This window comes from Elephas maximus, chromosome 4, assembly GCF_024166365.1.
Source record: "Elephas maximus indicus isolate mEleMax1 chromosome 4, mEleMax1 primary haplotype, whole genome shotgun sequence".
NCBI lineage: Eukaryota > Metazoa > Chordata > Mammalia > Proboscidea > Elephantidae > Elephas > Elephas maximus.
Window position 1 is genome coordinate 187,933,238 of NC_064822.1, and position 24,994 is coordinate 187,958,231.

Sequence of the window (24,994 nt, forward strand, 5' to 3'; positions counted from 1 at the left end):
AAACCCAAGAACTCAGAGGCGCGGATCTCCCCCTGTTTGTTTGTGTCCTTCTCTTTGCATTCTTTCAGGATTTCCCGCCAACAGCTCTGCATTTTCCTTCTGAGCTTGCTCTCAATGGGCTCACAGTTCTGTAAGGGTGGAGTGGAGGGGTGGGCGGCCATGCTCGCTGGAGTCTAGCAAGAAAGAAGAGAAAGTGGCTTTTGAGACTCAAAATGGAAGTAACAATAAAAAATTACAGATGTGACTCAGGCTTTGAGGCTCAGAATTTTACAGAAATAGAATGAAAATTTTACAGAAATAGAATGAAAATTTACATAGATGGCAACTTTACAATTTAATTTTTATTTCCATCAGTGGGCTATTTTGGTGCCAAATCATAATAAGCAAAGTAGTTCTGGAATTAAATATATAGCTTAGGTTCACATATAGAGAGATGCTATTTAAATCCCTTGCTGGCGTGTGTGGTGCGGAGGGGAGAAGAGACAATGGCGTATTCTTCACCGGAGACAGAGTCCCATCAAAGAAAGGAATTTACTCGTCATTTGGATGGCATTCGACCTTGTAACCACTTACAGAATGTCTGATATTTTGAAGTTACTTGGACCATATATGAGGCTGTTCTGTTTTATTGTATTTTCCACTGAAAAACAAGGGAGAAAATTTAATGTAGCCCAGACTTTTCTACTGAACACCAGACTCAGATACATGACCGCCTCCTTCACCTGCGGCTGCTAACGAACCCAAGTGAATTTCGATCTTCCTCTCAAATCTGGCCACATCTGAGCCTTCCGCGTCTCAGCCGATGACTCCTTTCTTCCAGTTGTTCAGGCCAAAAACTTGGAAGTCTTCCTCAACTTTCCTCTCTCCCTCTGGATCCCACCTGTAATCCATCGATCCATCAGGAAGTCCTGATGACTCCACTTTGAAGATGCTCAGGATTTGGCCACTTTTCACCTGTTCCCATCCACCACCATGCTCCTAGACTCCATCATCTCTCACCTGATCACCACTGGGGCCTGGTATCCGTCATCCTCCTTTGGTCCATCCCCACTGGGGACCCCATGTATAATGGAACAAAAACGTTGCCTGGTCCTGCACCATCTTCACGATCATTGGTATGCTCAAGTCCATTGTTGCGGCCACTGTGTGTTTTGAGCGCCTTTCAACCTCTTTCAACATCTTCCAGCACTATATCGGACAATGTTCTATTGCTGTCCATAGGGCTTTCATCGTCCTTCCTAGTCTGCAAGCTCCACTGAAACCTGTCCACCACAGGTGACTTGGCTGGTACTTGAAATACCGGTGCCATAGCTTCTAGCATCATAGCAACACGAAAGCCATCACAGTACAAAAAGCTGATAGATGGGTAGTGTCTTAGTCATCTAGTGCTGCTGTACAGAAATCCCACAAGTGGATGGCTTTAACAAAGAGAAGTTTATTTCCTCACAGTACAGTAGGCTAAAAGTCTAAATTCAGGGCATCACCTCCAAGGGAAGGCTTTCTCTCTCTGTCAGCTCTGGAGGAAGGTCCTTGTGCTCAATCTTCTCCTGGTAGAGGAGCTTCTCAGGTGCAGGGACCCCAGGTCCAAAGGACGTGCTCTGCTCCCGGTGCTGCATTCTTGGTGGTTTGAGGTCCCCAACTCTCTGCTTGCTTCTCTTTCCTTTAATCTCTCAAGAGATAAAAGGTGGTGCAGGCCACGACCCAGGGAAACTCCCTTTACCTTGGATCAGGGAGGTGACTTGAGCGAGGGTGGTGTTACAATCCCACCCTAATCCTCTCAGCATAAAAGTACAATCACAAAATGGAGGACAGTCACACAGTACTGGGAATCATGGCCCTAACCAAGTTGATACACACATTTTTTCAGGGACATAATTCAATCCATGACAGGTAGTGTGATGGTTAAGGTTAGGTCAGTTTGGCTAGGCCATGATTCTTGGTGGTTTGGCAGATATGAAGTAATCATCATCCATGATGTAATCTGATGTGAGTGGCCAATCAGTTGAAAGGGGAGTTTCCCTGGGGGTGTGGCCTGCATCCAATATATATAGATGTTCTGGCAAAACTCGCGCTCTCTCAATCCTGCATCAGACTCATCATCCTCTGACCTGGCATTTCTGGGACATGAGCCAACAGCCTGCCGTCTGACCTGCCTATTTTGGAATCGTCAGCCCCTGCAACCACATGAGTCAGGAGAAGCCTCCAGCCTGACGTCCAATCCATGGATTTGAGTCTTGCCAGCCTCCACAACTGTGTAAGCCATTTCCTTGAAATATATCTCTCTGTACATACGTTTATATATATAGGCTTCACTGGCTTTGCCCCTCCAGAGAACCCAGCCTAATGCAGGTAGTCTTTGTAAAAAGTCTGCCACACTGGGCTACTCCTAAGGGTGAAAAACTACACAGGCTCCCACTTCCACAGAGCGGAAGCTGAAGTTCTTACAGTGGCCTTATGGCCTGCACGAGTTTCCCAGTGCTACGTCACAAATGCCCACAAGCTTGGCAGCTTAAAACAATACATAATTGTTCTCTTCCAGTTCTGGAGTCCCAGGTGTGTCTCAGTAGGCTAAAATCAAGGTGTGGGCAGGCCTGGTTCCTCCTGGAGGCCCTAGTGGAGAATCCGTTTCCATGCCTTGTCCAGTTTCTAGAGGCTGCCTGCACCCCTTAGCTCGTAGCTTCCTCTTCCGTCTTCAAAGCCAGCAGTGGTGGATCTGGTCTGTCTCATGGTCGTCAGTCTCACTCTGACTCCTCTGCCTCCTTCTTCCCTGGTTGAGGACTCTTGTGGTTCCATTGGACCCACCCAGATAATCCAGGATGAGCTCCCCATCTCATCTGATGAGCAACCTTAATTCCAACTGCTGCCTCACTTCCCCCTTTGCAGGTGAGGTGACATATTCACAGGTTGAGGCAATTAGGACGTGGACATCTTTGGGGGCGCTGCTGACCCCCTCATCTGCTCTACTTTCCACCTGTTAACTGACTGACTACTTACTATGTTGACTGTTTGTTGCCTACCATCCCCTGCTGGAACATAGCTCCGCAAGAACAGGGACCTTTGCTGGCTGCAGTACTCCCAGCTCTAGAAGGCCCAGCACCTCGTAGGTGTGTCTTGGCTGGCAGACGGCATGGTAACTGCTGTCTGAGTGCTCACCATGCACTAAGCGCGTGGGGGCTGCCTCATACACATGGTGCTGAATTCTCTCTTCCCTGGAGACGTGATCACCCCTTCCTGCAGGTGAGGAAACAGCCTGAGGAGCTGGGCCCCTTCCTCCGTTCCCGGTGGGTCAGGGCTGTGCCAGGGAGAGCTGCTCCGTGACCCAGGCCGGGATGTTAGGGCTTCTCCACTTCTAACCGAGGGACCTTGAGCACAGCAGGATACCTCTCACAACCTCGGTTTCTTGAGCTGTAAAATGGGTAGAATGGCAGCACACGATGGGGGGTGCGTGTGGCAGGTTCATCACGGACACTTGTTTTCCTGGACCAAAGAGCTGACAGAGCTGCTAACACTTAGTGTCTTCTGCTGCCTCATCTTCCTTTTCTATCTCGAATCCTCTTCGTCCTTCCCTTCTACCCCCATCCTCCTCCTTTCCAACTCTCAGCCCCCTTCCCTCATATTTGGAGTCCCTAGGTGGTGGAAATGGTTAACATGCTTGGCTACTAACCAAAAGATTGGTAGTTCTAGTCCACCTGGAGGTGCCTCAGAAGAAAGGCCTGGCAATTGATGGCTGAAAAATCAGCCACTGAAAACACTATGGAGTGAAGTTCTACTCAGACACACATGCGGGTGCCATGAGTGAGCCCCTCATATCAACCACCTGCCCCTCTCAGGGAAGCGAATGCTGAGGACTTGCCAGTGGGCTCCTCTCCCCTGTGGCCCCCCAACTCACCATGTGGCGACCCACCCATGCCCCATGGACACCTTGGGCCCACCTAGAAGCACCCTGGCCCACTCTGCAGACGCCTTGGGCCCACCCAGAAGCACCTGGCCACACGGGGTACTCACACAGGGGTGACTCCACGTCTTTGGTCTCCCCTTTGGATCCCGCGGGGATGATAACTGGGCGGATCTGGTCCCTTCTGAGACTTCGGGGACGCTGCTCCCTTTCTGGGCCCTGGTCGAGTCGCCCGAGGCTGGCGGTGTCACCGCCTTCTCCGAGCTGAACTTGATCAGGACCTCCTGGTATTTCAGCTTCCCCTTGGCGGTGACCGGCATCTCGCTCCAGAGCTTGTCAAACTGGTGAAGAAGTAGAAGTCATTTCCAAGAGTCAGTGTGAGAACCTGGGCCCCGGATACGCCAATGGTTAAGTGCTCGACTACTAGCTGAAAGGTTGGTAGTTCAAACCCACCCAGGGGTGCCTCTGAAGACAGGGCTGGCAATCTGCTTCCAAAAGGTCACAGCCTTGAAAACCTTATGGAGCAGTTCTACTCTGCACGTGTGGGGTCACCAGGAGTCTGTAAGGATTACAGCCAAGGAGACCCTGTGGGGCAGTTCTCTGCACACATGGGGTCGCCATGACTCAGAACTGACTCGACAGCACACGGCAACAACAACAGTGTAAGAGCCAAGCAGACCCGCCCCCAGTGTGATGCAGAAGTGGGGCGCAGGGCAGTGCCAGGCGAATGCCAGTGGGACTGGCAGGAGTCTGCGGCCTGAGTCAATAAAAAAAAATTACACAAGAACCCATCCGGCCTCCGCCCAGGGGTGGAAGCCTCTGGAAGGCTGGGAAAGCAAAGACAAGAGGACTGTTCATGGCTTCTGGGGGACATTTTTTAATTGAATTGGGCCCTTGGTGAGCAGTTTAAGGCCATTAAATCTTGTGATTAGTCACGGTGACGGAGCTGCAGCATACACGAACACTGGAGGAGAAAATGCAAATGAAACCTCTGGCCCCCTCCGTCCCAGGGCCGCCCCAGCCCTGGCGTGTGTCCTCTTCCGGTGCACCGGATCCTGAGGGTGGCTCACCGCTGCAGTGCTGTTTGCATCAACAATTTATCTCACCCGAAGGGCAGACAGTGTCTTCTCACAAGATGAAAAGGGAGGCGTTTGGGAAAGTGGAGAGAATTTTATGGCTTTGTATTGTTACTGTCTGATGCCAACAACTGTATGGAAGCCACACGCAGCACTGATGGAACAGAACAACTCAGCGCGCCCTAAATGAGCCACTTTTGATGACTTGAGGGCTTTGAGGGAGGCAGCAGAGAATGGGAACTTACTTCCAATTTAATTTTTTATAGCCCTTAAAACCCAGAGAAGCCCACCCCTCGGCGCCCGTGCTGGCCGGAGCAGCTGCCTCTGGAAGCCAGGGAAGGCTCGGCTTCCACGTCCTCCCTTCTCTCCCGGGCTTCCGCTTTGCAAGCCCGAGCTGTGCCAGAAACATTGCTTGCTTCGGGGTCTCCGCTGGGGCTTTCCAAAAGCAAATATAAAGTGACCATGCCCATGTCTATTTGAGATCCCTGAAATGAGGTATTGAGGGGTGAGAATGAGGAGTGAGAATGTTCCTGGCCCTGAAAAGGCAAAGAAGATTAGTCTGGAACCATGCTGTTTATTTATTATTATTATTTTTACTGTTTAGTTAGAAATGATTATAGATAGATTCACAGGCAGTTGCAAGGACAGTACAGAGAGGCCCCTTGTATCCTCCACCCAGCTTCCCCCAAAGTTACATCTTAGGTGACTATAGTTGTTGTTATTGTGTGTCCTTGAGGTGATTCCAACTCATCACAGCCCCATGCGTTACAGAGAACTGCCCCACATGTTCTTTATAGGCTGTAATCTTTATACAATGTGGTTATGAGTCAGAATTCACTTGATGGCAACAGGTTTTTTTGTTTACCAGGTCTTTCTCCCATGGGGCCACTGGGTGGGTTCGAACCACCAGCCTTTCAGTTAGCAGCTGAGTGCTTAACACTTTGCACCACGAGGGCTCCTTAACTATGTACAATATCATTAAATTGGGAAGTTGACATTGGTGCCCAGTGTGTGTATAGTTCTATGTCATTTTATCACTCGTGTAGATTCACGCTAACTTAATTTTGATCAATAAGGAAAAACCAGTACAGTAGAAGTGAGGGGCCTTGAGAGAAAGTGACCATGTTGTCTTGGACCTCATGAACACCAAGCACTGTAACTGGCACAAACGAGACTCAGCCCCAGCACATCTGTCTCCTCCAGGAAAGCTCTGCTTAACTGCTGGCCAGACTAAGGGTGCTCTTCTCTATGCCCCACTCCAGCACCTTCCCACATCCTGCTGAAACCACCTCTGCAGATAACATCTCCTCCCCTGGCTTGAAAGATCCTGAAGGGTCCTCTTGGCCATCCCAGGCACAAATGAGAAGATGGATCTGGCCCAATGGGAAGACCTTTCAATGAAAAATGTTTCAAAAGAGGGAAAGGAGGTGCTAAACAATATTCTGATCACATTAATCAGGAAGGGGTTTATGAAGAAGAAAAGGATGAGGCTGCAAGAGAACACTGCTCTCAATCCTAACAATAGGAAAAATTCAAATAATGTACATCAGAACTTATGTTGAACTATTCATCAGACAGCTGAGTCTCAAGGGAGCCAAGGGGCCTGAATCCCATCGAGCCAAAAGCTCCAAGGAGAGCCAGACACACGGACTCTCATTCCCAGCAGAGCATGGGAAGAAGTGGTAGTTGCCACAGAAAAGAGTAGGGAGAAACCAAAAAAAACCAAACCCGTTGCCATGGAGTCAGAATCCTCATAGCAATCCTATAGGACAGAGTAGAGCTGCCCCATAGGGTTTCCAAGGAGTGGCTGGTGGACTCAAACCGCTGACCTTTTGGTTAGCAGCCATAGCCCTTAACTACTGTGCCACCAGGGCTCCAGGGAGAAATCAGCTAAAATTTTAGCACATTCCTAAAGGCCAAGTGTGGGTTGGCTCATGTTTAGAATGATCAGGATACTGAGACTCGGGGGGAGTTCACACATTCTCAAGTTCTTCTCCATAGGCCTCTACCCAGGAGACCAGCAGGCTCCTTGGTTCCTATGAACAATGTTCTAGTGGAAAAAGTGAACAGCATGTACAAACAAAAGGGGAGTTTGAGCAGAGGGATGAAAACTATTAAAAAATAATACACTCCCTTGTTCCAGTGCAACAGGGAACTCAGGGTGGAACAGAAACAGAGAAGAAACCCACAGCATCCAAGGCCAAAGTTAGTGCGCGGTCACAGTGGAGTCTGGAATTTCAGTACCCTCTTAAGAACAGAGGCAAGACACACTCACATGAGAGGAGGGCAATTAGAACAGAGCCCCCAACCCATTATCAGAGCTGAGATAGAAACAGAGGCCCCCAGGTGAGAGCTGGAACTGGGCATGTGCCATTGAGTGGGCACTGAGTTGTACTAGTTACTAACACAGGCCATGAAACTAAGTTAGGAGCAGTCTATGTGTCTGTGTCACTGTTTCCAAGTCTCTAGGGTATACAGATATATAATTCTTAGTTCAAAGTTTCTTTTTCAGCACTTTAAATATGTCATCCCATTGCCTTCTGGTCTCCATGGTTTCTGATGAAAAGTCAGTTGTTAATCTAGCTGCTTTCAAGATTCTCTCTTTGTCTTTGACAAAGGCAACTGCAAAACCACAGTGAGGACTGTGTGAAGGAGAGACTACCAGGTAAGCTCAATGTGTGTGTGTGGTGGTGGTGGCAGTGGTAGGGAACTTATTAGAACAACACTCTCAGCTCCCTTCTGCCCCCTTAGTTACACCTCACATCTTATCTCAATAGAGGGTTTCAGTAAAAGAAACTGGGCTTGAGTAGCTCAGCCCCCTCCTTTCTTCCACTTTGGGATCTGCTGCATGTAGAAATATGTGGAAACTAGCAGCCATCTCAAGAGCACCAAGAGATTCTGTGAGACAGCTGCAAAACCTTCTCAAAGCCTGTAGGAAGAAAACTGTGGACCTAGAATTCTATACTCAGCCAAACTATCTTTTAAGAATGGGGGCAAAATTTTAAAAAATCTCAGCTTTATTCTTCCCTGAAAGAGCAAGTGAAGATGAAACACATTCTTATGCAAATAAAATGTGCCTTCTACATTTGTTTGCCAACTGTGCCCTTCTCCAGCAAGGTATTTTCATAAGCATGCTAATTAGCATAGTGTGCTTATGAAAATACCTTGTTGGGGAGGGCACAGGTGGCAAACAAACGTAGAAGACGTGTTATTTGCATAAAAATATGGTACTTTAGCAAGTACGCTGGTTCACGAACTAGAACGTAGGAGTGGGATACAAGATGTGATGGTGAGCAAATACAGTGATAACACATTGTAAATCCAGAAAAGTACTGATGTATCAAAACATGGCAAAGATTGCCAGTTGTCCACCAGTACCCAACCCCCTCTTTTTTTCTATAGTGATGGAAGTTTTAACTGGGTATTGTAGTTGTTATTAGGTGCTGTTGAGTCAGTCCCTGACTCATGGTGACCCCATGCACAATGGGATCAGACTGTTGTGATCCACAGGGTTTTCATTAGCTGATTTTTCAGAAACAGATTTCCACGCTTTTGTTCCTATTCTGTCTTAGTCTATAAGCTCCGCTGAAGCCTGTTCAGTTCAGCCTCATAGCAACACACAAGCCTCCACTAACAGACGTGTACTGGCCGCACATGAGGTGCGTTGGCTGGGAATATCTTCCAGTAATGGAAGTTTTAGATGGGCACATGGCTGTTCAGTTAAAGGCCACACTTCCCAGCTTTCTTTGCAGTTAGGTATGGTCATGTGACTACGTCCTAACCAATGAGATGTGAGCAGAAGTGATGTGTGCAGTCTCTGGATGATACCCTTAAAAGGGTGCAGCATTTTTGTTCGCTTCACTTCTTCCCATTGGCTGGAATGGCACAGCCACAAGATGGAAACAGCCTGGGTCCCTGACCACACCAGCCCTGAACTGCTCATTCAAACTTTTAAGTAAGAGAAAAATGTACTTCTGTTTTACTCACACCAATGTACCTGCTAGTCCCTTTGTTAGAGCAGCCTGACCTGTATATTCTAATAGAAATAATACTTTGTGTGTGTGTGTGTGTGTGTGTGTTTACAAACAGCCTGGAATTAAGGTTTAAGCTCACTCATGTGGAACAGGTAGGGGGATTTTAAGGTAAATCAAAGTATGCTGAAGTCTTTGTTCAGGAGGAGGATGGGGATATTTTCAACTTTAGACTTTGTTGAAAAATAAAAAGTAAACAAGTTAAAAACGTAAAAGATCCGGTGGTGGAACAATTTGGAGAAGGATGACAAGAACGTCTGCACAACTTGAAGAATGCAATCAATGTCACTGAGTTGTACGTGCAGAAATTGTTGAAATGGTATGTGACCGTGTACATTTTCACACATGAAAAAGAACATAAATAATAAAGATGAAGTCGAGCTTAAAAGGATATGAATTTTCCTTCCACAAAAAAAGTACAAGATTCCACTAAAGAAGTAAAAATAAAATAAATAAAATGAATTAACTTACAGCTCCAGACTCTAACAGGTCTTTAATACCCAGTGTTCTGCTGAAAAAGTCCCCGCCTCACCCCCAGTCCATCCTGGGGTCACTAGTCACAGCAGGCTCTGAGATTTCTAGAATCAGTGCCACTCTGTCCATTTACCTGGGTCCCACGCAACGTTCCAGCCTCATATATGAGCCCAGATGCTCATTCTCGTTTTCATCTGTTTGTCCACCAATCCCCGTCCAGCCTGATCCGTGTCCACCGTGCGCACCCTTCCTCTCTCCACATCATCAGCAACAGCCCGAGATTTTTGGCTTCTCCTCTGACACACTGGGCTCTGACGAAGCTTGCTCTCCCATGAGGACGCTCCTTCCCCGCAGCCCACTCGAGGGATGCTGCTGTGCATCCCATGGCATGTCCACCCAGTCCCCACTTCCAGGCCCTCCTCAGTCTGCACTGTCCTTCTGACACCATGTCTTGCAGGCTCAGTTTTCCTCTCCATCTCAGCTTCTGTCATTATTCTCGGCAATTCAGTATCTTCAGTGATGTGTAGGTGACCTCTGCTGACCTTGTAAGTCCTTGCCCCACTTCAGTCATTCATGTTGTTACATCCAAGACATCACCAGTAATCTGTGGCATTCCCGAGACGTCAATTTTAAATGCCCCTTTCTCTGGTGGTGCTATGGTTAAGCACTCAGCTGCTAACTGAAAGGTTGGCAATTTGAATCCAACCAGCGGCTCTGAGGGACAAAGACCTGGCAATGCACTTTTGTAAACATTACAGCCTAGAAAACCCTATGGGGGTAGTTCCACCTGTCACATGCGTTTGCTATAAGTCAAAAAGTCAATTCAATGGCACCTAACAACAACTATAAGGTCGCTATGAGTCGGAACTGACTGGATGGCAACAGGTTTGGTTTTTGGTTCGGAGCAATAATAAAAACCATCTGACCAACACTTGCATGTTTTCAGGTCTCCCACTTTAGCATTCCCTCCTCACTGACATCTTCCATCCATTTACCATACCACTTTTTTTTTATTACCCATCCACAACTTTCCCCCACCCCCAAGTCCTCACTTCTCTTCTTAACTAGCTTAAATCCCACACATACTCCCTAACACTCTTCCCTCCCTTACCCCTCTCTCTCCACAAGACTTGCCTGGCAAAACGCCTACCCTAACTGCCATACACTCCTACTATCCTTCCCTGATAAGTGCACTTTTCCACTCTCTGTGGTGACTATGTCATGCCGCCTCCTCTCCTAACACACCAACACGCCCCCTCCTAACGCGCCCAACACGCCCCCTCCTAACACACCCAACATGCCCCGTCATTCTCAGCTGATAGCCTTGCCCCCTATTTCATAGAGAAATCAATTACCAAATAACTGCATCTGAGTGCCCTTCCCCTTGCCTCCCCCTGTAACTATGGGAGAAGGGTCTCTGCTCCTATCTAAGGCACCCCTCGTGTCCCTGAATCCTTTCCCTTCTAGACTACCTTCTTGAATGGCATAGGCTGGAAAGCTAAAAGCTACAGTCCTCATTTTCCCTTGTAGCAGACACACTGCCTGAGACTTGGAAGGAGGAAATGAGCACGGCGCAGAGCGGCCACCCCCCGGGAAATCGGTTCTCTGTGTGAGCGTGGTGGAGAGCGCTTGGGATCTGCATCCTATCCTTGGCATCACAGACGCTGAGCACCACTGTGTGTAGCAGCAGGGGGTTTCTCCTGGCTGCCGTGGCTCCTGGCTCCGGGGCATCCTCACTGGCTGCTCGGCTCCTCCAGAGCTTCTTTAAGATCTTAATACCCTTTGAAACAACCCCTTCAAACATTCCCTTCTGCTACAGCTAGTCTGAGTGTATTCTGCGACCTGCAACTAAAATCTCAGAGAATACACAAAGCAACAGAGGATGTCTCCAAACAAATCAGGAAAAAAAAAAAAAAAGAGAAAGGTACTCAGATCGTGTTCTCTGACCACAAGACAGTTCAAACAGAAACTCACAATAAAAGATCATCAGGAACCTACTTCTAAATGGTTTATGGTTTAACAAGATCTCAGGCAATCTGTCACTCTGGACATTCCCATAAGCCCTCCTCTACAAAACACCCAGTTGATGGGTAAATACTTTTAAAAACATACTTTTAAACACACTGAAGAGCTCCAAGGAAGTATAGGAAGCCCCAAAGGGTCAGAGAAGCTGCTAACCCTAAAGAAAGATAAACATAAAATTGAAAGCCAGTACTACCCTGGGGCAAAAACCGGTCCTACAACTGCAAAGTTTTTGGGACTAAAGGCCCTCAGGGTATAGGAGACAGGCTGAGTTGAGGCTGAATAAAGAGTCAGGTCACCTGGAGGATTGCACGTGCAGCAGAAGGGTGGGCAAGACAAAACCTGCCTGTCTTGTCTGTGCTCCAGGTTGGGCAGAGGGCCTTCTTATGGGGGATCTGGAGCGTGACTCCATTTTAGTCTCTCCATCATGGAATCCCAAGGTGGAGGAACGAAAGTGGTGCCAGGCTGGTGGCATCCTTGGCACCTGGAATAACCAAACTCAAATCGTATGTGGAGAAAACCATTCTGAGTCCAGGTTCCTTGTGACTGCCCCAGATTAAATTCAGCCAAATATAAACTCTTCATGAAATAAAATAACCAAACACACGAAGAAGCGAGTCACCATGCACATGAGTTGATGAAAACAAGCTAAGATAGGTTTAGACTTCAGATATTAGAATTATTAGTCAGAGAATATAAAATTGTTATGTATAAAATAGTTAAAAATGTATAAAATATTAAATTATGTGAATTAAAGGCAAAATATTAAATTAATAGTTAATTATAACTCGTAAAACTGTTAAGTCAATTCCGACTCATAGCGACCCTATAGGACAGAGTAGAACTGCCCCATAAGGTTTCCAAGGAGCGCCTGGTGGATTTGAACTGCCGACTTTTTGGTTAGCAGCCAACAGCTCTTAACCACTATGCCACCAGGGTTTCTCTAATTATCTATAAAATACTTAAAATGACCAGAGAGAAAGGCACTATCAAAATCGACGAGATAGATTTGAAATGATAGCAAATACAATTCCTTGAAATGAAAAATACAGGTTTCATGTGATTGTAATTCAATATTTTCGATCTCTCTTGTTATTTTTTTCTCCACCAATTAAACCTGAGACTGGTTTATTCTATAGAGTTAGTGTTCATTTAGTGTTAGCACTATTTTTTTTTTCATATTTACCAGTTTCTCTGCTTCTTACATCTTAGACCTTTCTTCTGAAATCATTTTCTTTCTTTATGAAATATATCCTTTAGTCATGGTCTATTTTTGGTAAATTTCCTCTGTTTTTTCCCCTGAAAAATGTCTTTATTTTGCTACATTTTAAAGGTAATTTTTCTGGGTAAAGAATCATAAATCTACAATAATTTTCTCTCAATGCTTTAAAAATATTCCACTGTCTTTGAGCTTCCATTGCTGTTGCTTTTGAGGTCATGTCTTGTCTTGTTGTTCTGTAAAACACACCTACTGACTAAGAAACTCCACATACGGCCCAGCAGTCCAGGTGTTAACAAGCTCTCCAGGTCATTCCGATGCACTTAAGTTTGAGAGTCACTGTTCTAGTCTGCCTTCAAATTCATCAGTCCTCTCTTCAACTGCATCTAATTTGGTGTTTATCCTCCTGATAACACGTCCAAAGAATATGAAATGAAGTCTCACCATCCTCACTTCTAAGGAGCATTTTGCTGGTATTTCTTCAAAGATAGACTTGTTCATTCTTTCGGAAGTCCATGGGATATTCAATATTCTTCACCAACACCACAACTCAAAGGTGACAAATTTTCTTTAGTCTTCCTTACTCACTCTCCGGCTTTTGCATGCACATGAAGCGACTGAAAACACCATGGCTAGGGTCAGGCCTACCTTGGCCCTTAAGGTGACATCTTTGCTTTTTAACACTTTGAAGAGATCTCTCGCAGCCAATTTGCCCAATGCAATGCGTCTTTTGATTTCTTGATTGCTGCTTCCATGGGTGTTGATCGTGGATCCAAGTAAAATGAAATCCTTGACAATGTCAACCTTTTCTCTGTTTATCATGATGTTGCTTATGGATCCAGTTGTGAGGATTTTTGTTTTCTTTATGTTGAGGTGTAATCCATACTGAAGGCTGTGGTCTTTGATCTTCACCAGTAAGTGCTTCAAGTCCTCTTCACTTTCAGCAAGCAAGGTTGTGTCATCTGCATAATGCAAGTTGTTAATGAGTTTTCCTCCAATTCTGATGCTGCGTAGTTTTTCCACATAGTTCATCTTCTCGGATTATTTGCTCAGCATACAGATTGAACAGGTATGGTGAAGGGATACAACCCTGATGTACACACACCTTTCCTGACTTTAAACCACACAGTATCCCCTTGTTCTGTTCGAACAAACTGCCTCTTGATCCATGTACAGGTTCCTCATGAGCACAATTAAGTGTTCTGGAATTCCCATTCTTTGAAATGTTATCCGTAATTCATTGCGATCCACACAGTTCAATGCCTTTGTATAGTGAATAAAACACAGGTGAACATCTTCCTGGTATTCTCTGCTTTCAGCCAGGATCCATCTGACATCAGCAATGATATCCCTGTGAGAGGGTACCTGGAAGAGCCTATGTGCCCCCATTTCATACTGGAGGACACAGAATCTCAGAAAGGGCAAGTAACTTGTCCAAGGTCACACAGCTGGACAAGGCAGAAGCAGAGTTGAAACCCAAGTTTGCCCATCTGAAGGATCCTTTAGTTTTGTTCTCTGCAAGCATTCTTCTCACTCCCTATGGGTGTCAGTTTTAGGAATATAGGCATACCTTGTTTTATTGCACTTCACTTTATTGCACTTTGCAGATACTGTGTTTTTTATAAATTGAAGGTTGTGGCAGCCCTGTGTTGAGCAAGTCTACGGGCGCCATTTTTCCAACAGCATGTGCTCACTTCATTCTTTGTGTGTCACATTTTGGTAATTCTCCTAATATTTCAAATTTTTTCATTATTACTATATCTGTTATGGTGATCTGTGATCAGTGATGTTAGTATTGTAATTGTGTTGGGGCACCATGAACTGCACCCACATAAGACGGCGAACTTAATCAATAAATGTTGTGTGTTCTGACTGCTCCACTGGCCGGCCATTCCCCTGTCTCTCTCCCTCTCCTTGGGCCTCCTGTTCCCCAATGCATGACAATATTGAAATTAGGTCAATTAATAACCCTACACGGCCTCTAAGTGTTCAAGCGAAAGGAAGAGTAGTACGTCTCTCACTTTAAATCAAAAGCTAGAAATGATTAAGCTCATGTCAAAAGCCGAGACTGGCCGAAAGCTAGGCCTCTTGTGCCAAACAGTTAGCCAAGTTGTGAACGCAAAGGAAAACTCCTGAAGGAAATGAAAAGTGCTCCTCCAGTGAACACACTCATGATAAGAAAGAGAAACAGCTTTATTGCTGATATGGAGAAAGCTTCAGTGGTCTGGATAGAAGATCAAACCAGCAACAACATTCCCTTAAGCCAAAGCCTAATCCAGAGCAAGGCCCTGGCTTTCTTCAATTCTGTGAGGGCTGGGAGAGGTGAGGAAGCTGAAGAAAAGTTTGAAGCTAGCGGAGGTGGGTTTAAGGTTTAGGGAAAGATGCTGTCTCCGTGACATAAAAGCGCAAGGTGAAGCAGTAACTGCTGATGTGGGAGCTGCAGTAAGTTACCCAGGAGATCTGGCAAAGATAACTGATGACGGTGGCTACACTACACAACAGATTTTCACTGCAGATGAACAGTCTCATACTGAAAGAAGATGCCATGTAGGAGTTTCTAGCTAGAGAAGAGAAGTCAGTGCCTGGCTTCAAAACTTCAAAGGACAGGCTGGCTCTCTTGTTAGGGGCTAATGCAGCTGGTGACTTTAAGTTGAAGCCAGTGCTCACTTACCATTCTGAAAATCCCAGGGCCTTTAAGAATTATGCTAAATCTACTCTACCTGTGCTCTATAAATGGAACAACAAAGCCTGGATAACAGCGCATCTGTTTACAATTTGGTTTATTGAACATTTTAAGCCCACTGTTGAGACCTACTGCTCAGAAAGAAAGATTCCTTTCAAAATATTACTGCTCATTGGCCAAGCACCTGGTCACCCAAGAGTGCTGATGGAGATGTACAAGGAGATTAATGTTGTTTTCATGTCTGCTAACACCATATCCATTCTGTAGCCCATGGAAAGTAGTTTCGACTTTCAAGTCTTATGATTTAACAAATCCATTTTGTAAGGCTATAGCTGCCATGGATAGTGATTCCTCTGATGGATCTGGGCAAAGTTGAAAACCTTCTGGAGAGGATTCACCGTTCTAGATGCCATTAAGAACATTTGTGATTCATGGGAGGAGGTCAAAACATCAACATTAAAAGGAGTTTGGAAGAAGTTAATTCCAGCCCTCATGGATGACTTTGAGGGATTCATGACTTCAGTGGAGAAAGTGACTGCAGATGTGGTGGAAAGACCCAGAGAACCAGAATGAGCAGCAGAGCCTGAAGGTGTGGCTGAGTTGCTGTGATCTCATGAGAAAACTTGAAGGGATGAGGAGTTGCTTCATATGGCTGAGCAAGGAAAGTGGTTTCTTGAGAGGGAATCTACTCCTGGTGAAGATGCTGTGAACATTGTGGAAATGACAACAAAGGATTTAGGATATTACAGAAACTTAGTTGATAAAGCAGTGGCAGAATTTGAAAGGACTGACTCCAATTTTGAAAGTTCTGCTGTGGGTCAAATGCTATCAAACAGCATCGCAAGCTACAGAGAAATCTTTCGTGAAAGAAAGAGTCAATCAATGCGGCAAACTTCACTGTGGTCTTATTTTAAGAAATGGCCACAGCCACCGCAGCCTTCAGCAACCACTGCCCTGACTGGTCAGCAGCCATCAACACTGAGGCAAGACCTCCATCAGCAAAAAGATGATGACTCGCTGAAGGCTCACATGATGTTTAGCACTTTTTAGCAATAAAGTATTTTTAAGTTAAGGTATGTACAATGTTTTTTTAGACATAATGCTATTGCACACTTACTAGGCTACAGTACTGTGTAAACATAACTTTTATATGCACTGGGAAACCAACAAATTCATGTGACTCGCTTTATTGAGACATTCGCTTTATTGCGACGGTCTGGAACTGAACACGCAGCATCTCTGAGGTATGCCTGTAAATATAAGGTGTTCAGAAGTGTTTACAGGTTCTTTCCCAATACAGCTGCATGTTCCAAGTCTTCATGTGATCGTGGTGGACTAATGGCACTATGGACTCTGGGTCTCCATCATCCTAAGTAATAACCACATAGACCAAGTTCTGACAGCCTTTTGTAACACACTTTATGCACAGCTGTGAAGACCCACCTGCTCTGAGAGTTGCTTTCCTTTTCTGAAAGGTTAATTGCACTAAAAGGTTTCGAAATATGTGGCACCTCCTTAGTTACAGAGTATGGACTTACAAGCTGGCCTCTTAGCTTGTTGGATCATTTCGGGATGAGAGATAAGTTTTTATCACGTAGATAGTCACTTCATGACATCTATAGTGATGCTATTTCATATAGCTCTAACCACCCCATCTCTCAGTTTGTGGTATTGCGGTGGCTTGCATGTTGCTGTGATGCTGGAAGCTATGCCACCGTTATTTCAAATACAGCAGGGTCACCCATGGTGGACAGCTTTCAGTGGAGCTTCCAGACTAAGGCAGACTAAGAAGAAAGACCTAGCTATCTGCTTCTGAAAATTAGTTAGTGAAAACCCTATAGATCACAACAGAACGCTGTCTGATAATACTGCTGGAAGATGAGCCCTCTAAGTTGAAAGGCACTCAAAAGACACAGTGGCTGCAACAGTGGACTTGAGCGTATCAGCGACTGTCAAGACAACACAGGACCAGGCAACGTTTGGTTCTGTTGTACATAAAATCACCGTGAATCACAAGGAGGCGGAGCCAAGATGGCGGACTAGGCAGACGCTACCTCGGATCCCTCTTACAACAAAGACACGGAAAAACAAGTGAATCGATCACATACATAACAATCTACGAACCCTGAACAACAAACACAGATTTAGAGACGGAGAACGAACTAATACGGGGAAGCAGCGATTGTTTCCAGAGCCTGGAGCCAGCATACCAGTCAGGTACGGCACAAGCACAGAGACCTGCTCCACCCCCCTGAACTAACCCCGGGAGGGGGACTAGCCGGTTCCACGGGCGGCGTGGGACGCAGCCGTTAGGAGAAGTCCCCGGGAGGCAGTGACTGATCTTGGAGCAGAAAGAGCAGCATCCGAGCCGGGGAACCGTCCCACAGGGATTTGGACTGCACGCAGGTACGCCATAAACACGGAGAGTTGCTCCACCCCCTGAACTAACCCCGGGAAGGTGACCATCCGGGTCGCGCGGGCGGCGTGGGACGCAGCCGGTAGGAGAAGTCCCCGGGAGGCAGCGACTGGTATTGGAGCGGGGAGAACAGCGTTCCAGCCGGGACACTCGGTCGCGGCACAAGCACGGGGAGCTACTCCACCCATCTGAACTAACCCCGGGAGGGGGCCCACCTGGTTCACGGGGGCGGCACGGCCACGCGGCTGGAGGGACGAGAAGTCCCCGGGAGGCAGCGACTGATTTTGGAGTCGAGAGTGCACCGTCCCAGTAGGGGAGCCTTGACGCTGGGCGTGGGGCTGGAAGTGGAGGATCTGACCGTGACTCCAGCGGGCCAGACCCCCCGGGGGCAATCTCCACACAGACAGCACACATAGGCGACGCGCCCGCGGGAATCTCAGATATAATAGTCATTCCAAGCAAGACAAGCAACTCTGGCTATATTCTGAGGTGCTACTCTCCTATCTCTCTGTTCCCTCCCCCACCCTCCCCAGGCGGCTTCATTAACATCTGAATAGCCTGAGCCAGAGGGAGAACTCTGATAGGGATCTGACTGCAGTTTTTTTTTAGCGGATTTTCTGGAAAAACTAGTTTCCCAGTGATGGCTCGGAGACAACAATCCATATCAAACCACTTAAAGAAGCAGACTGTGACAGCTTCTCCAACTCCCCAAACAAAAGAATCAAAATCTTTCCCAAATGAAGATACAATTTTGGAATTATCAGATACAGAATATAAAAAACTAATTTACAGAATGCTTAATGATATCACAAATGAAATTAGGATATCTGCAGAAAAAGCCAAGGAACACACTGATAAAACTGTTGAAGAACTCAAAAAGATTATTCAAGAACATACCGGAAAAATTAATAAGTTGCAAGAATCCATAGAGAGACAACATGTAGAAATCCAAAAGATTAACAATAAAATGACAGAATTAGACAACACACTAGGAAGTCAGAGGAGCAGACTCGAGCAATTAGAATGCAGACTGGGACATCTGGAGGACCAGGGAATCAACACCAACATAGCTGAAAAAAAATCAGATAAAAGAATTAAAAAAAATGAAGAAACCCTAAGAATTATGTGGGACTCTATCAAGAAGGATAACCTGCAGGTGATTGGAGTCCCAGAACAGGGAGGGGGGACAGAAAACACAGAGAAAATAGTTGAAGAACTTCTGACAGAAAACTTCCCTGACATCATGAAAGACGAAAGGATATCTATCCAAGATGCTCATCGAACCCCATTTAAGATTGATCCAAAAAGAAAAACACCAAGACATATTATCATCAAACTCACCAAAACCAAAGATAAACAGAAAATTTTAAAAGCAGCCAGGGAGAAAAGAAAGGTTTCCTTCAAGGGAGAATCAATAAGAATATGTTCTGACTACTCAGCAGAAACCATGCAGGCAAGAAGGGAATGGGACGACATATACAGAACACTGAAGGAGAAAAACTGCCAACCAAGGATCATATATCCAGCAAAACTCTCTCTGAAATATGAAGGCGAAATTAAGATATTTACAGACAAACACAAGTTTAGAGAATTTGCAAAAACCAAACCAAAGCTACAAGAAATACTAAAGGATATTGTTTGGTCAGAGAACCAATAATATCAGATATCAGCACAACACAAGGTCACAAAACAGAACGTCCTGATATCAACTCAAATAGGGAAATCACAAAAACAAACAAATTAAGATTAATTAAAAAAAAAATACACATAACAGGGAATCATGGAAGTCAATAGGTAAAAGATCACAATAATCAAAAAGAGGGACTAAATACAGGAGGCATTGAACTGCCATATGGAGAGTGATACAAGGCGATATAGAACAATACAAGTTAGGTTTTTACTTAGAAAAATAGGGGTATATAATGAGGTAACCACAAAAAGGTATAACAACTCTATAACTCAAGACAAAAACCAAGAAAAACGTAACGACTCAACTAACATAAAGTCAAACACTATGAAAGTGAGGATCTCACAATTTACTAAGAAAAACGCCTCAGCACAAAAAAGTATGTGGAAAAATGAAATTGTCAACAACACACATAAAAAGGCATCAAAATGACAGCACTAAAAACTTATTTATCTATAATTACCCTGAATGTAAATGGACTAAATGCACCAATAAAGAGACAGAGAGTCACAGACTGGATAAAGAAACACGATCCATCTATATGCTGCCTACAAGAGACACACCTTAGACTTAGAGACACAAACAAACTAAAACTCAAAGGATGGAAAAAAGTATATCAAGCAAACAATAAGCAAAAAAGAAGAGGAGTAGCAATATTAATTTCTGACAAAATAGACTTTAGACTTAAATCCACCACAAAGGATAAAGAAGGACACTATATAATGATAAAAGGGACAATTGATCAGGAAGACATAACCATATTAAATATTTACGCACCCAATGACAGGGCTGCAAGATATATAAATCAAATTTTAACAGAACTGAAAAGCGAGATAGATACCTCCACAATTATAGTAGGAGACTTCAACACACCCCTTTCGGAGAAGGACAGGACATCCAGTAAGAAGCTCAACAGAGACACGGAAGATCTAATTACAACAATCAACCAACTTGACCTCATTGACTTATACAGAACTCTCCACCCAACTGCTGCAAAATATACTTTTTTTTCTAGCGCACATGGAACATTCTCTAGAATAGACCACATATTAGGTCATAAAACAAACCTTTGCAGAGTCCAAAACATCGAAATATTACAAAGCATCTTCTCAGACCACAAGGCAATAAAACTAGAGATCAATAACAGAAGAACGAGGGAAAAGAAATCAAATACTTGGAAAATGAACAATACCCTCCTGAAAAAAGACTGGGTTATAGAAGACATCAAGGAGGGAATAAGGAAATTCATAGAAAGCAACGAGAATGAAAATACTTCCTATCAAAACCTCTGGGACACAGCAAAAGCAGTGCTCAGAGGTCAATTTATATCAATAAATGCACACATACAAAAAGAAGAAAGAGCCAAAATCAGAGAACTGTCCCTACAACTTGAACAAATAGAAAGTGAGCAACAAAAGAATCCATCAGGCACCAGAAGAAAACAAATAATAAAAATTAGAGCTGAACTAAATGAATTAGAGAACAGAAAAACAATTGAAAGAATTAACAAAGCCAAAAGCTGGTTCTTTGAAAAAATTAACAAAATTGATAAACCATTGGCTAGACTGACTAAAGAAATACAGGAAAGGAAACAAATAACCCGAATAAGAAATGAGAAGGACCACATCACAACAGAACCAAATGAAATTAAAAGAATCATTTCAGATTATTATGAAAAATTGTACTCTAACAAATTTGAAAACCTAGAAGAAATGGATGAATTCCTTGGAAAACACTACCTACCTAAACTAACACATTCAGAAGCAGAACAACTAAATAGACCCATAACAAAAAAAGAGATTGAAACGGTAATCAAAAAACTCCCAACAAAAAAAAGTCCTGGCCCGGACGGCTTCACTGCAGAGTTCTACCAAATTTTCAGAGAAGAGTTAACACCACTACTACTAAAGGTATTCCAAAGCATAGAAAATGACGGAATACTACCCAACTCATTCTATGAAGCCACCATCTCCCTGATACCAAAACCAGGTAAAGACATTACAAAAAAAGAAAATTATAGACCTATATCCCTCATGAACATTGATGCAAAAATCCTCAACAAAATTCTAGCCAATAGAATCCAACAACACATCAAAAAAATAATTCACCCTGATCAAGTGGGATTTATACCAGGTATGCAAGGCTGGTTTAATATCAGAAAAACCATTAATGTAATCCATCACATAAATAAAACAAAAGACGAAAACCACATGATCTTATCAATTGATGCAGAAAAGGCATTTGACAAAGTCCAACACCCATTTATGATAAAAACTCTTACCAAAATAGGAATTGAAGGAAAATTCCTCAACATAATAAAGGGCATCTATGCAAAGCCAACAGCCAATATCACTCTAAATGGAGAGAACCTGAAAGCATTTCCCTTGAGAACGGGAACCAGACAAGGATGCCCTTTATCACCGCTCTTATTCAACATCGTGTTGGAAGTCTTAGCCAGGGCAATTAGGCTAGACAAAGAAATAAAAGGTATCCGGATTGGCAAGGAAGAAGTAAAGTTATCACTATTTGCAGATGACATGATTATATACACAGAAAACCCTAAGGAATCCTCCAGAAAACTACTGAAACTAATAGAAGAGTTTGGCAGAGTCTCAGGTTATAAAATAAACATACAAAAATCACTTGGATTCCTCTACATCAACAAAAAGAACACCGAAGAGGAAATAACCAAATCAATACCATTCACGGTAGCCCCCAAGAAGATAAGATACTTAGGAATAAATCTTACCAAGGATGTAAAAGACCTATACAAAGAAAACTACAAAGCTCTACTACAAGAAATTCAAAAGGACATACTTAAGTGGAAAAACATACCTTGCTCATGGATAGGAAGACTTAACATAGTAAAAATGTCTATTCTACCAAAAGCCATCTATACATTTAACGCACTTCCGATCCAAATTCCAATGTCATATTTTAAGGGGATAGAGAAACAAATCACCAATTTCATATGGAAGGGAAAGAAGCCCCGGATAAGCAAAGCACTACTGAAAAAGAAGAAGAAAGTGGGAGGCCTCACCTTACCTGACTTCAGAACCTATTATACAGCCACAGTAGTCAAAACAGCCTGGTATTGGTACAACAACAGACACATAGACCAATGGAACAGAATTGAGAACCCAGACATAGATCCATCCACGTATGAGCAGCTGATATTTGACAAAGGACCAGTGTCAATTAACTGGGGAAAAGACAGCCTTTTTAACAAATGGTGCTGGCATAACTGGATATCCATTTGCAAAAAAATGAAACAGGACCCATACCTCACACCAGGCACAAAAACTAACTCCAAGTGGATCAAAGACCTAAACATAAAGACTAAAACGATAAAGATCATGGAAGAAAAAATTGGGACAACCCTAGGAGCCCTAATACAAGGTATAAACAGAATACAAAACATTACCAAAAATGATGAAGAGAAACCCGATAACTGGGAGCTCCTAAAAATCAAACACCTATGCTCATCTAAAGACTTCACCAAAAGAGTAAAAAGACCACCTACAGATTGGGAAAGAATTTTCAGCTATGACATCTCCGACCAGCGCCTGATCTCTAAAATCTACATGATTCTGTCAAAACTCAACCACAAAAAGACAAACAACCCAATCAAGAAGTGGGCAAAGGATATGAACACACATTTCTCTAAAGAAGATATTCAGGCAGCCAACAGATACATGAGAAAATGCTCTCGATCATTAGCCATTAGAGAAATGCAAATTAAAACTACGATGAGATTCCATCTCACACCAGCAAGGCTGGCATTAATCCAAAAAACACAAAATAATAAATGTTGGAGAGGCTGCGGAGAGATTGGAACTCTCATACACTGCTGGTGGGAATGTAAAATGGTACAACCACTTTGGAAATCTATCTGGCGTTATCTTAAACAGTTAGAAATAGAACTACCATACAACCCAGAAATCCCACTCCTCGGAATATACCCTAGAGATACAAGAGCCTTCATACAAACAGATATATGCACACCCATGTTTATTGCAGCTCTGTTTACAATAGCAAAAAGTTGGAAGCAACCAAGGTGTCCATCAACGGATGAATGGGTAAATAAATTGTGGTATATTCACACAATGGAATACTACGCATCGATAAAGAACAGTGACGAATCTCTGAAACATTTCATAACATGGAGGAACCTGGAAGGCATTATGCTGAGCGAAATGAGTCAGAGGCAAAAGGACAAATATTGTATAAGACCACTATTATAAGATCTTGAGAAATAGTAAACCTGAGAAGAACACATACTTTTGTGGTTACGAGGGGGGGAGGGAGGGAGGGTGGGAGAGGGTTTTTTTATTGATTAATCAGTAGATAAGAACTGCTTTAGGTGAAGGGAAAGACAACACTCAATACATGGAAGGTCAGCTCAATTGGACTGGACCAAAAGCAAAGAAGTTTCCGGGATAAAATGAATGCTTCAAAGCTCAGCGGAGCAAGCGCGGGGGTCTGGGGAACATGGTTTGCGGGGACTTCTAAGTCAATTGGCAAAATAATTCTATTATGAAATCATTCTGCATCCCACTTTGAAATGTGGCGTCTGGGGTCTTAAATGCTAACAAGCAGCCATCTAAGATGCAGCAATTGGTCTCAACCCACCTGGAGCAAAGGAAAATGAAGAACACCAAGCCCACATGACAACTAAGAGCCCAAGAGACAGAAAGGGCCACATGAACCAGAGACCTACATCATCCTGAGACCAGAAGAACTAGTTGGTGCCCGGCCACAATCGATGACTGCCCTGACAGGGAGCTCAGCAGAGGACCCCTGAGGGAGCAGGAGAGCAGTGGGATGCAGACCCCAAATTCTCATAAGAAGACCAAACTTAATGGTCTGACTGAGACTAGAGGAATCCCGGCGGTCATGCTCTCCAGACCTTCTGTTGACACAGGACAGGAACCATCCCTGAAGACAACTCATCAGACATGAAAGGGACTGGTCAGCGGGTGGGAGAGAGACGCTGATGAAGAGTGAGCTAATTATATCAGGTGTACACTTGAGATTGTGTTGGCAACTCTTGTCTGGAGGGGGGATGGGAGGATAGAGAGAGAGGGAAGCCGGCAAAATTGTCAAGAAAGGAGAGACTGAAAGGGCTGACTCAAGACGGGGAGAGTAAGTGGGAGTAGGGAGTGAGATGTATGTAAACTTATATGTGACAGACTGATTGGATTTGTAAACGTTCACTTGAAGCTTAATAAAAGTTATTATAAAAAAAAAAAAAAAAAAAATCACCGTGAGCTGGAACTGATCTGATGACCAACTAACAACAATTGTCCCAGCACCTTCAGTGACTCTTTCGAATAACGGCATGATGGGTCGAGACGTGTTAGGAGCGCAAAGTATTTCTGTGTCTTACTTTAACAGACACTGTGCCATTCAACCAAGAAGGTCGTCGGCAAAGTATCTCATGCAAGGAGAAAGCATATGGCTCCCTGGAGCTCTTGCTGTCTGTGTAGTG

The 24,994-nt window shown here is 44.2% G+C and overlaps 1 protein-coding gene across 5 annotated transcripts in view; it reads right to left on the reverse strand.

Moving 5' to 3' along the window:
* EFCAB6 (EF-hand calcium binding domain 6) overlaps positions 1–24,994 on the reverse strand; it is a 381,524-nt gene that overhangs the window by 12,774 nt on the left and 343,756 nt on the right. For all 5 annotated transcript variants that reach the window (XM_049884609.1, XM_049884607.1, XM_049884608.1 and 2 more), the window contains 2 exons: positions 4,006–4,236; positions 5–173 (listed from right to left, as the gene is read on the reverse strand). In XM_049884609.1, coding sequence (XP_049740566.1) covers positions 5–173; positions 4,006–4,236 — 400 coding nt within the window. The remainder of the gene's footprint in view (positions 1–4; positions 174–4,005; positions 4,237–24,994) is intronic.